The 13690-nt window shown below is 49.8% G+C and overlaps 1 protein-coding gene and 1 long non-coding RNA gene across 2 annotated transcripts; both read right to left on the minus strand.

Moving 5' to 3' along the window:
* Window positions 1-3428: 3428 nt before the first annotated feature.
* Window positions 3429-5161, minus strand: LOC147911723 (melanoma-associated antigen 10-like). The gene has a single exon (XM_087427297.1). It carries the CDS (start codon window positions 4514-4516, stop codon window positions 4112-4114), a length of 405 nt encoding a protein of 134 aa, XP_087283423.1. The 5' UTR covers window positions 4517-5161; the 3' UTR covers window positions 3429-4111.
* A 105-nt stretch (window positions 5162-5266) lies between these two features.
* LOC147911724 (uncharacterized) lies at window positions 5267-8469 on the minus strand. Its single transcript, XR_015550593.1, has 3 exons — window positions 8372-8469; window positions 6226-6333; window positions 5267-5408 (listed from the first exon to the last, which is right to left on the minus strand). It is a non-coding gene; the product is annotated as an uncharacterized LOC147911724 (long non-coding RNA).
* Window positions 8470-13690: the final 5221 nt, after the last annotated feature.

The following is a 13690-nucleotide window of genomic DNA, read 5'->3' on the forward strand; positions in this document are numbered from 1 at the left end:
CACATGTATATCTTCTTTGGAGAAATGTCTATTCAATTCCTTTGCCCCTTTTTGAATAGGGTTATTTGGTGTTTTTTTTGCAAAAGTGAGGTAGATCTATATGTTTTGTCATGGGAATACCCTGCATCCATCTTATTGAGTGACAAAGTCGTGTGACAGATCGGTATGTACTTCATCACCTAGGTACGTTAAAAATGCCACATATTTCATAATGTATTTATGTATGAAAAAGCCCAGAATAAGATCTGAAATAGCATACAGCAATATGTTATTTGTGGTGACCTCAGATGAGGGGGCTGAATTTGGGAAGAATTTTGTAAAGGGGGATATTGTGATTTAGCTCTATTTTAGAATTTTTTGCAACAAGAATATATGCAATATATGTAATATATAATATATGCAATATATAGTAATCTTTATATTATAAAGTATTTTATTATATAAACCTAACAACATAAATAGTCACTGTGTCAATTAAAGTTCCTGCTAGCTGGGGCAAAAGACCAACCCTGACATTTGAAAGGCTATCACAACAAAAGCGTATTTTTGGTGCACATAAATTCTGATGCGGTTTGCCAGGGTCTCTCCACTCTAGGTGACTCAGGGGTCCAGACTGCTTCCATCTTGTGGTTCCACCATCTCAGCACGGGGTTACCATGTTTGCTGGTGAACTGAGAGAGAGAGCATGGACCTGGCATACTGGCTCTCAAATGCCTGGATGTGACAAACAATGTTTCTGCTGAAGTCTCCCTTGCAAAGGGTCATCACATGACCCTCCATAACTACAAGTGGACTAGCAATGTAGTGTCTCCTGTATCCAGGGAAGACAGCTAGACAAAATATGGACGAGCACTGGTCTCTCCCATGCACCGTTACATAGTAGGTGCTCAACACAAAGCAACTATTATAACTTGTTATGACCACAACCGTGTCCATTGCTTGGAAGAGTTTCTGAGGTCACATTTGCCTTGAAATTCTCTGCAGTTTTAAGTGCCTAGTATGCGACAGATGCTTTGAAATACAGACCCGCATCTGACTTTAGGAGGATACTGTCAATCTCAGCAGGGAGGGTTCGCCTTCTTCACTCAACAGCACTTTTCTGCCCTCACTTTGCAATACCATCTATAATCACAGTAGGCTGAGAATTTACTCCTTCCTTTTGATGCATGGGTAAAATCCTAACCTGTGAGTCTCCGCTACCCTCCACATGACTGAACTTCTCTGAACACCTGCACAGGTGCCCTTAGGCTCACCGAAAGCCAGGACCTTCCTGTGGGGCAGGTACTAGAGAAGGAAAGTGGGAGAATGGTTATTTTTTCTTTTTAAATTTGACCTAACATGTCCACCAGGGAACCATTTCTCACCTCCTAGGAGGATCCCAGGGTTTGTAGATATTTGGCTTCAGTGGATGCTTGCTCCTCTTCTACTGTTTGTGACGAGGTATTAATTTCTGACCACCTAAATAAGCTCTTTCATCTGTGTATGTGTTCAGTTCCCAGCATCAAATAAGGAGCCCATTAAAGGCCTACTGAGAACCCGAGGGTGGCTTCACAAATCCTCTATGTAGCTTCAAGGTTGTATCCCAGGTCCCAGTATATTATAGATGCAATCAGACTCGACTCACAGCCCATTTGGAAAACAGCGAATGTGTTGAAGACTCCCAGGGAGGGATGACCAGGTGTCTAAACGTCACAGTCCCAAGTAACCTTTTCCATGAAAACGCCTGTGGCTCTCTGATGGGTTCAGGGGGAACTCTGCAGGGAGTAGGAATGCCCTGTGTCAGTGGAGAGGACAGGAGGTTCTGTGCAGCCTTCAGAGGAGGCAGCAGGGAAGACCCTGTCAGCTGACAAGGTTCCAGAGTTGGGCAGGAGGGCACGTGGGGGAAGACCAGGGGAAGGGTGCTGTCATGTAGGAAAGAGCTGGGACTGGACAGAAATGGTGACACCTGGAGGAGTCAGCTCTCAACAAGCCTCGGACCATCCCCTAATTGTGTTTGATTCTCATTGTTGCCTTCCTTCCTTGGGCTGGCTTTCACTACCTGGGCCTCAGGGTCCTAATTTTGTCACCTGAGAGACATCATGGAGTACTGAGAAGAGAAATGAACGACGAGTCAGAAGGTTGGCCGTGGCTGGGATGGGTGGGAGCAGCGTTGGCTCTAGATGTATCCAGATCAGTTTCTGCTCTCCGCCCCGTCACTCTGTCACTTACTAGCCATGTGATCCTGGGAAAATTAGTAAGCCCTCTGAGCCTCTGACTCTCCCTCTGTGAAGGAAGTGGGTTGGTGAGCCCTGTCTTGTAGAACTGCAGGTGTGTATGTGATGTACAGAAAGGAACTGGCACAGTGCCTGGTGTGTATGGGAACTTTGAGGACTGGCGGTTATTTCTAAGAACCCAAGCTGTTCACACTTTCCTCTGGAATTTTGCTTGATTTTTATTCAGGTCATAAGCGAACATGCAGCTCAATAGGACACGGAATAGCTAATCAGCCAAAAAGGATGTTTCATAAATAAAACACAGTAAATCTTCCCAATTAGAGGATACATGTGAGTATTCGGGTCTGGGGGAGTCTTCCCAGCTGGATGGAACACAAACCTAGAAATAGAATCAAGGACCAATTCCTTCCCTCACTCCAAGCTGCTCTTCATCCAGACTATGGTCATCCAGACCATCCATTAATTTCATCTCCACCAAAAATCTAGCCCTTGAATACAATTGGCCAAATTCACCTCAAATCAGATTAAAACGTAATTTATGCTGTGGGCTCTGGCTCTCCCAGTTTTGGGAAACGAGTGCCAGGCCATTGAATTCAGGGCATCACTTCAAAGGAATGCGACTGTATTTCTCAGGTAATCCTTGCAAATGATGGGAATTAAACACCTCAGTTTTCACTATTGTTCAACTGCAATGTGACCAGAGCCCAGGAGAGCTTTCCTGCCCCAGGTCAGCATTTCTCTCTGGTTTACCCATGATCCAAAAGAAACTTCTCAGAGCAATTTCCCACTTCAGACATTCTTCTCAGCCCTAAGACACACCGGCTGCGAGTCTGGCTGCTGCCACTACCCAGCATCATTACAATCAACTCCCACAGAAGGAATCACAGTTTCCCAAAGCCCCACACTGCCCTGGCTCGGGGTATTTACACTGATTGCTCTCCCCTGGGGCTTCACCACCACTCATCTTCTTTGACTTGTTCTGGGGGGACACTTCACCACCTTCCTTCTAGGACTGAGGCTCCCAGACTCTCATTCTGTGGGTGGGGGGCATTTTGCTTACCCTCCTTTCCCCACTATTAACACAGGGCTTTCCAGAGAGCAGAGGCTCAGCAAAAGTCTGCGGAAGAAATGAGCCAGTGAGCAGGGGTCTTATTTATTCAGATGAAATTTCTCCTAATTTCTAGAATAATCCAAGCAAATCCGGGTATACACATAACTTTTACTTTAATAGAATGACAGAAGAGAAGGGATAAGAAGCCAAGAATTAAGTACCTTCTACATTTATTTTTCAATTTCTTGACCCCATCAATTTGACTGCTAAGTTCTTTCACATTTTCCAAGGATATTCCTGTTCCAGTGCCATGTCACCAGGTTCGGTTACAGACTACAATGGAAGGTGTCCCAATTATTTTACAAAATAGCAAAACTCTTCCTCTTGGACTGGATAAGTACAAATTCATATGTAATGAATGTCATTTGAAAACTTAGATGTGGAAGCTAATTAAACCTTCTATTATAGGGAAGCCATTTGAAAAATTGGTAAGGAAACCAAGATCCATCTCCAAGATCCATCATAGAGAACAGAAACCCAAAGACGCTATGCACCGTGTCCCCCCACCTCGTCCTGGCCCTCCACTACTTAGGATGCTGACTTCTCTCTCTTCAAACACACAGTGAAGAAGCAGCCTCACTTCATGCCCGGCAGGAGAAGCTGCTGGACGTGGGCCTGGACTGTGCCTGACTGCATCTCTGGCTCAGGCCCCTTCTTCCTCATCCCTCACAGCCTCTTCAGACAGGTAGAGGATGGAACCGGGATCCCTGCTACAGACCCTGTGCAAATACTCCAGGACTTTCATCTTGCTGGTTTCAGCGTGGGCCCTGGGACCCCACAGGAACTTCTAGTGTCCAGGATCGCTGTGAGGCACCTGGCGGTACTGCACATACTGTTCCTGCACCCAAACTTTGGTGAGGAGCTCCCTGGGCTCCCCGTAGATGAAGTGCTCCATCCCGGCACACACCCCCATGACACTCAGCGCCTCCCAGACATCCTCCTCAGGGGCGCAGTCGCCCTCCAGGAGGATCACGCCCAGGAGCAGCACCAGGAGGCCAATCTTGGGCATGCTCTGCTCACCGCTCAGCATCCCATCATGGGTGAGGCCCAGGGTGGTGACCAGGACGTAGGAGTGGTCGCTGGGGTCCACTTCCTTCGCATCAACGCCAAAGACCAGCTGCATGCACTCAGAGGCTTGGCTGAAGATCACAGGGAAGTGGTCCTGGTAATCTCTGATGACCAGATTCAGCATTTCCGCCTTTGTGGTAGGCTCCTTTGTGCATTACTTGAGGAGCAGGAACCCCATCAGGTCAACTATCTTCAAATGTAGTGCATCTTGGAGTGAGGACTCAGCGTCTACCGGGTCCTCCGAGGCTCTTGGTCCCTCCTCATCTTCGCTGCTAGAGCCATCGCCTTGGGATTGGCTCCATGGAGCGGCTGCCATGGCAGTGGGGGAGGGCCAGGCACTCTGAGGGCTCTGAGGAGGACTTGGAGTCACAGCAGCAGCCACCTCCTCCAGGGTGCCCAAGAACAGGATAGAGGAGGAGGAGGAGAGGAAGGAGGAGTGGGATGTGGCCTCCTCCTCCTCAGCCCCAGACAGCTGCGCATCCACCAGGCCCTGGGCCTCTCTTGGGTCTTCATGGTCTTCCTCTCATTTGCAGAGCTCACTCATCCAAACTAGAGGCATGGTGACATGTGTCCAGCAGCCCGCAGGAGCGTAGGCAGGAGGTGACCGATGGGGTCCCACAGGCCTGAGGGAGACAGGGAGTGTGAGCGGCATCGGCTGAGGAACAAACCCTTGGTGTCTCTAACAAAGGCGACTTCCAGGTCTCCTGTTTAGGGATGCTCTCAGCTTCGCAGGGCTCTGTCCTCCTGGGCGGACTGTGCCCTAAGAACCTGAAGGAGGAAGTGAGACGGCTCATCCGGGTACACCCAGCACAGCCCGAGGTTCTGGTGACAACAGTGGGGTGGGGTGGGCTCGGGCACTGTGGGGTCTTCTCGGTTCTGGCATGGGGTGTCCCCTGGGGACACGTTCAGAGTGTGTACCTCGCCTTGACTCCTGGCGCTGCCTGGGCCTCCTCTGCTCCGTGACCTGAGGACACGAGCCTCAGACCAAGGCCTTCACCTGGGGGTTCCTGGAGCCCCTGTAAGAGGAAACGAGGGGGCACGTCAGGGTGCAGACTAAAAGCAGAGCCCTGGGCCCCCAGTGCTGACAGGAGGGGCGGGCCGGACTCTGTAATGTCCCCACTCTTCTGGAGTGCGTGGCCCACTGCATGCTCACTCAGGGTCCTCACCTTTCCCCTGGCAGCCCCTGGGCCCCACCCCTCTGCTTCCCTGAGGCAAAACTCTCAGAACAACATCACACAACCCTGAGACTGAAAAGAAGGAAGTGAGGGGTCCCCACATCAGGCCACACCTGCCCAGGGGCTAATAGGAAGCACCAAGGGACAATAAGGGGTGGCCAAACTCTGTGGGTTCCATGTGTCCTGGGATGGGTGGTCCGCCCAGTCTTAACCTTGACACCCTGCATCGCCTGAGACTACTCCCTCTTTAGACCTGAGGCCACCCTCCTTAGGCAAAGCCCTCGTCTCCTGAAGACACGGGAAGAGGAAGTGAGGCGGAATCAATCCACACCCCGATTCTTGGTCTCCCCATGGCAGACAGAAGGGTAGGGCAGGCCTGGGCTCCATGCGTCCTGATGAGTGTGTGGGCGGGTCCTCTCATCCTCACCATGACCCTTACTAAGGCCTGGGATCCTGCCTCAGCTGACATGAGAACAGAGCCACAGACCAAGGCCATCGCCTTCCCGAGACCACTGGTCTGGAAGTGAGGAGGGGCTCAGCCAGACAGGCCCTGCCGGGGGATATCCAGGGCTGACAGTAGGGGCAGGCCAGATTTCTGAGGATTCCCCTCTTTGTCCTGGGGATTGGGGTAGACTCTCTCCTCCCTCGGGGTCCTCACCTTGACTCCTGGCGAGAACTGGGACTCTTCTCTCAGCTGACCAGATGTCCTTCTTCAGATGACCTGACGTCTTCCTCTCAGACCAAGGTCCTCACCTGCCTGATGGCTCTGAAAGAAATGAGAGGAGTCACCACATCCACGCCCACCCCTCACCCCCAGCATCCCCCACCAGGATCACAAAAGCCTGGCAGGCAGAGGGGACCAGCCCTTCTGTCCTGGGTGGGGGTTCCCTCAGACCTCCTGTTAGTTTTTCATCTTTTCTCCTTCCAGGGCCTGCACTTCTTCCCGGTCCCCTACCTGGGATAGCTGACATCTCCCCCTGACAGCAAGACATCTCCTCCCTGAGGACTCCCCACCTTCCCTCCCATGGTAGAAGTGAGCATGCCATTGAGGACCACCACTGACTCTTCCTTCCAGTGCTGAGATCAGGGGACAGGAGGACTCTGTGCCAGCCTTTCTTTTTTGAGGTGAGGATGGTACATTCAGTCCTCATGAAGGGTCCTCACCTTGACACCCAACAGATCCTGAGACTCCTCCCTCTGCTGACCTGATGTCCCCACTCAGACCAAGGCCTCACCTCCCTGAGATGCCCCATCCCCAACCACGTGGCAGAAGTCAGAGCAGGGTACATCCAGCCATCCTTGCCCAAGGCCTCCTGGTGCTCAGAATAGGGGAAGCTGGCCTCTGTAAGTTTCCTTCTCTATTGGGGTGGGGGAAACCTCCATGCCCTCCATTCCTTCCAAAGGGTCTTGTTTTGCATCCTGGAAGATCCTGGGACTCCTCCCTGAGATGTCCCATCCCCAACCACGTGGTAGAAGTCAGAGCAGGGTACATCCAGCCATCCTTGCCCAGGGCTGAGAAAAGGGGAAGCTGGCCTCTGTAAGTTTCCTTCTCTATTGGGGTGGGGGGAACCTCCATGCCCTCCGTTCCTCCCAAAGGGTCTTGTTTTGCATCCTGGCAGATCCTGGGACTCCTTCCTCTGCTGACCAGATGTGGCTGCCTCTGCTCACCTGACACCGTCCCTCAGAACAAGGCCTCACCTCTCAGAGAGCCCGAGGCATAGGTGAGTGAGGATGCAACACCTGCGGCCACCCCTGCCTGGAGTCTGCTGGGGTGACGTGGGGAGGGCCAATTTCAGTGAGGTCCTCCTCTGGCTGGGGAGGGAGTCCCCTCAGTGTCCTCAAGGTATTCATATTTACTACTGGCCAGGCCTACAACCATCCCTTCTGCTAACCTGAGGATGCATCCTGCAGGCCAAGGCCACCATCCCGCTGAGACCCCGAGGAGGAAGTGGACAGGCCACTCTCCTGACATCCTGCCTGGTCTGCAGGGACTGAGCACGGGGCAGATTTCTGTTGGGGTCACCTATGTCTGAGCTGCGGGTCTGCTCAGTCCTCCCTGGGGGTCTAGGGACTCCACCCTCTGCTGACCTGAAGCCACATTCCTCACCTCCCGAAGACCCCCGAGGCAGAAGGCAGCAAACGCCTCCTCGGGTCATCCTGCCCTGGGGCCTCCCAGACCAGCACAGGGCCACAGGATCCCTGTCTGTCCTGGGGTCCAGAGTCCCTCAGGCCTCCCTCAGCGTCTCCCCTTGACTTCCAGCAGGCCCTGGGCTCTCCCCTTTGTCCCCCTCAGGCCCTGCTCCCTGGACCAAGTCCCCGGTCTCTCTCAGTCATGGATGTGGAAGTCGGAAACGCGGCCTGTGCTCATGGCGCCCTGGCGCCTCCCGGGGCTGCCGGCAGGGCCGTGTTTCTGTGGGGCCCCCTCTGTCCTCCCTCAGGGTCCTCCCCTTGAGCCCTGGCAGGTCCTGGGATCCTCCCTCTGTGGATCCGAGGCCCTCACTGGCCGGAGAGCCCTGGGGGAAGTCTGTGGCGGTCACCTCAGGCCACTAAGCACGGGGACGCCCAGGGCTGACGGCAGGGGCCGACAGGGATTGCCTGGGGCTCCTCGGCCCTCCCTCTGCTCCTCTCCTAAGCTCCCAGCAGGGCCTGGGCCCCGCCCTCTGCCCCCTGAGGCCGCTCCCCGCAGACCCAGGACTCCCCAGCAGGCTCCTCTGAGGATGAGGTGGGGGCCGGGAGGGCTCCGCCTGACCACCCTGCCCCTCCCCGTCCCCCGGGGTCCCTCAGGGCTGATGGCAGGGGCAGACCTGGACGCCGTGGGGCCCGGAGTCCTCCCTCCTGGGGCTACCTGGACGCCTGGCCGGGGCTGGGCTCCTTCCCTCTGCCGCCCACGGTCCAGCCTCCCACCACGAGGCCCTCGGCTCCCTCAGACCTCGGAGGCAGAAGCCAGAGGACGTCACATCCGGACGCCATGGCCCGGGGTCTCCCAGGGCTGACGGCAGGGGTGAGAGTGGTCTGGACGTTCCCTCGGCCCCGCCCTCCTCTCCTCACCCTACTCTGCCCGGCCTGGGCCTCTAGCCCTCTGCCCGCCTGAATCTGCACCCCTCACCCTCAGCTCTGACTCCCCTGGTTGTCTGAGGAGGGGGACGCGGGGGGGGGAGCTCTGCTGACAGCCCTGCCGGGGGTCCCCCCCCCCCCCCCCCGGAACGCACAGCAGGGGGGTTGTGTGGGACCCTGTGCTCTGGGGCTGGGGGTGCCCTCCGGCCTCCCTGGGGAGGGTCCTCGTCCACCCTGGCCGAGAAGGGCTGCCGTCCCAGGGGAGGTGCTGGATGGGGGCTGCCGTGCCATGGGCTGTGGGGGAGGTCAGAGAAGAAGCCCCCCTTCCCGTGGGGTCTCACCAGCCAGGCCAACACCGCGAACCGTTCCTTTTCTGGATTTCATTTGTCCTGAACAGGCTGAGCAGCTGCAGGGGCTTCCCTGGATGGTCGTCCGGGTCTATGGTGACCTCGTGTTGCCTGGTTAAGTGCAGGGATTTTCACTTTTTAATATTCCTTTCTAGTAAGAATACGTTGTACGTCTCTTCCCGCTGTGGGTGTCCTGTATCTATATCTATACCACATATGTAGCTTCTATGTGCGTATAGACACGTATGTGTCCATACAACGTGAATATGCGGATGAACGTGTATACATTCATGTATGTTTCTATTAGTCTTTATAGATACATGTAGACTATATATATGTGTGTGTATACTTATTTTATGAAAGAATACCTTCTCTTTCTCTATATAATTTGCTGTGGTAACTCTCTATTCTGTTTCTAGTCTATTCTCTATATTCTATTAAAATGAGAATCTTTTGAAAGGCCAGTCCTCACCCACTAAGATGGTTTCAGGTGGTTATTGGCACAGACTGAGGAGTCAAATGCCTCAATCGACCCGTCTTTCCTGATGTCCTGGTTTTGCCCCAGGGCCACTGGCATCTGTGGTCTGAGGGCCTGCTTCAGATGTGTACAGTGAAGGAGGAGCAGAAGTTTGAAATCTTTCCTCCTACCCATCCTGTCATCTGCATCTATGCAGCCTATAGACCCTCCCAACTTGGCTGCCACTGCCCATGCCCCCACCCCAAATACAAGTACTGGGCTCCCCACAGTCTTCAGTATCCGGCAGGGCTTTCTCCTGTTTTGTTGTTTAGGTATTGTTGTTCATAATGTGTGTTGTTTTTGAAGCCTGTATTTTTTTAGAGCCTCTTATGTGCCCAGAAAAATAAGGAGAAAGGTACAGAGATTTTCCACTTACCCCCTGCCCCCACACATGCCTAGCCTTCCCCATTAACAACATCCCCCACCAGAGTGGGACATTTGTTATAGTTGATGATCCTACATTGACACCTCGTATCCCCCAATGTCCATTGTTTACATTAAGGTTCACACTTGGGGTTGTACATTCTATGGATTTAGACAAATGTGTAATGACATGTATCTATCGTTCGAGCGCCATCTAGAGGAGTTTCATTGCCCTAAAATTCCCCTGTGCTCTGCCGATGGCGCCCTCCCCTCCCAACCCCTGGTGGCCACTGTTCTTTTGACCGCCTCCATCATTTGCCTTTTCCAGAATTTTCATATATTTGGAATCATACAGTAGGGAGCCTTTTCAGATTGGCTTTGTTCCCTTGGCACTATGCCCTTAAGGTTCTTCGATGTCTTTTCATGGCTTGATAGTTCATTTCTTTTTTGCAGTGAATCGTATTCCATTATGTGGATGTACAACAGATTATTTACCCGTTCCCCTACTGAAGGACATCTTGCTTGCTTCCAAGATTTGGCACTTCTTAGCAAAGCTGCCCTAAATATCTGTGTGTAGGTTTTTTTGTGGACATACCTTTTCACCTCTTTTGGGTAAATACCCATATGATTGCTGGATCATGGAGAGAGAATGTGTATGTTTGGTTTTGTAAGTAACTGCCAAACTGTCTTCCAAAGCGGCTGTACCCTTTTGGTCTCCCATCAGCAATGAATGAGAATTCCTGCTACTCCACATCCTCGACAGCATTTGGTGCTGTCAGTGTACCAGATTCTGGCCGCTCTAACAGATGTGTAGTTATTGCATGTCTGTGTGAGTGTGTGTGTGTGTGTGTGTGTGCGCGTGTGTGTATTTAATTTCATTCTCCATTCTATGGCTTTCCAGGGTTGATTTTGGGAGTAGAAGACAGAAGTCCAAGCTTGATTATCATCTTGGCTGCTACAGTCTTTTAAGCAGAATTGACATCTTCGCACTATTCTCCCTCAAGGAATAGAGCATACTGCTCCCTTTGGGGGGACTTCTTCTACCTGAATCTATCGGTAATCTTGTATCGTTGCATTCCTAAAGATCTTGTGTATTTTCATTCAGCTTCTTCTTAGTTAAATTTTCATTTTTGTAGCTGTTTTGAATGGAGTGTTTTCTATTACTACACGTTCTAAATAGTCTTTGCTTTGGTGTGGCAAGGCTCTTGATATTGTGATAGTCGTGATCTGCCATCCACTCTTTTTCTGAAGTCTCTTTTTCATTTGAATATTCCATGTGCCCATTCCTCTCAATTTTCCAGGAAGTTGATGATCTTGTCCCAACTAATATTAACTCTTTCTTTTCAATACTCATTCCTGTCATGTATTGGGATATCCATAGCTCTGGATTTGTGTTCCAGTGCAGCTTCAAAAAGTAGAAGTGATTCCATATGTCTGTGACTTGTCTCTGACAAGAGTGCTTCTAGTAGTTCACACTTCAGCATGTTTGCTGTTGCTTTCAGGAAAGAGAAATTCCCTTCTGATCCTATTCTGCTAAAGTTTTTTTCCATGAACTTGCATTGAATTTCATTCAAAAGATTTTTCTTTACTCATTGATGGGACTGAGCAGCTGCAGGGGCTTCAGGATGGTCCTCTGGGTTTATGGTGACCTCATATTGTGGGATGGAGTGCAGGGATTTTCACTTTCTAATCCTCCTTCCTAGTAAGAAATACACTGTAAATCTCTGCCCACTGCATGTGTCTTGTATCTATATATATAACATTTATGTAGATTATATGTGTCTATACAGACGTGTGTGTACGTACCATCTGAATATGCACCTAAGCACGTATATATGCATGCATGTTCCCAGCATATCTTTATAAATGCATGTAGACTATATATATATATATATATATATATCTACTTATTTTATGAAATTATACGTTCTCTTTCTCCACGTGATTCGCTCTGATAACTCGCTATTCTGTTTCTAGTCTATTCTTTAATTCTATTAAGATAAGAATATTTTGAAAGGCTAGACCTCACCCACTAAGATGGTTTCAGGTGGTTATTATCACAGACTGTGGAGTCAAATGCCTCAATTGACCCATCTTTCCTGCTGTTTGGTTTTGCCCCAGGGCCACTGGCATGTGTGTCCTGAGGGCCTGCTTCAGATGTGTGCAGTTAAGGAGGAGCAGAAGTTTGAATTGTTTCCTCCTACCCACCCTGTCATCCGCATCTATGCAGCCTACAGACCCTCCCAACTTCCTACTGCTCCTCATGCCCCCATCCCAAACACAAGTAAAATCTCATCACAGTATTCAGTCTCCCCTAGGGCTTTCTCTTGTTTTGTTGTTTAGATGTTGTTGTTGATTTCTTTCTTAAATTTTCATTCTCCTGTCTATAGTTTTCCAGGGCTGATTTTGGGAAGAGAAGACAGAAGCCCAAGATTGACTGTCATCTTAGCAGCTAAACTTAAGGCAGTAAATCTGTAAATCTGTAAAAAAGGAGGATTGGCATTTTCACAATATTATGTTCCTCTCAATATATATGGTATATTGCTATATTTATTACTTGGGAACTCTTTAACCTGAATCTGTCAGTAAACTTGTATAATTGCCTCCATAAAGACCTTTTATATTTTTGTTATGTTTCTCCTTAGGTAACTTTAAAATTTTTTGCAATTGTGAATTGCACTACTGCTATTGTAGTGCAAAAACAGCCATCAATAACATGTAGATGAATAGGCATTACTGTGTTTTAATAAAACTTTATTTACAAAAATAGGTGGCAGACCAGGTTTGGACCAAGGGCCAAAGTTTGCCAATCCTTAGTGTCTAGCTGTTCAATCAATACAGCATGGTATTGGCAGAGGGACAGATACATAGACCAAATGAAAACAATAGAAAGTCCAGAATAGACCCAGACAAAGTTGCAAAGCAATCCAAATGGTGCTAGAATAATTGGACATCTATATGCAAACAAAAAAAAAATGGACCTGAACCAAAACCTCAAAACTGAAGATAGACTTGACTGGAAGACCTAAAACTATAATATTTGTAGAAGAAAACATATGAGAAAATGTTTGAGATCTTGAGTTATAGAAAAATTTTTGTAAAGTTCATAGAGTGAATGCAGAATGATGAAAATGTTCTGGAATTACATAGTGGTGATGGTTGCAAAATCTTGTGAAGATACTAAAAATCACTTTGAATTGTATACTTTAAAAGGGTGAACTTATGGTATGTGATAATCTTGAGAAAAAAGTGCCCAAGACTCTAACGATGTCTGACAACCTATGTCCTGCCCAGCAGGCACCAGAGATGTGTATGGGACAGTAGGGAAAAGTCATTAAAAGGGTTCTAAAACGTTCACTCACCACAGTGCAGATTACAGCAGACAACTTTATTAACCAGTCTATCTTAAAAGCACATTGCCGTGAGTACGTTTGCACAAGCTGTGTCTGCTCTTATAGTAGGGATACTTCTCAACCACTACCCAGAAGCCTCTCAGCGCAATAGGGACAGCAGAGTCTGCTTCTGTGACAGACAGGAAACTTGAGAAAACCATCTCCTCATATAAAGCTTTACAGAATTGTACAGGCTCTGTTTGAGAGCAGGTGACATCAGAAAGCCTGTGTGCATCTTCCTTACAATGCAAAAATATTCTTTTGAAAGACCAAACTTATCCTTCTACTGTGGGCCCTCTAGCCCCTACACACAACACACACACACACACACACACACACACACACGCACACATGCACACATTCACACCAGTTGAGCACATGGATCAGTTGCACTGGCCTGCATTGTTGACTACAGAGTTTTAGACGTAGTGATAGCCCATCTTTCACCAC

This window comes from Ceratotherium simum, chromosome X (genome assembly GCF_057802395.1).
Source record: "Ceratotherium simum simum isolate JZ-2026a chromosome X, ASM5780239v1, whole genome shotgun sequence".
NCBI lineage: Eukaryota > Metazoa > Chordata > Mammalia > Perissodactyla > Rhinocerotidae > Ceratotherium > Ceratotherium simum.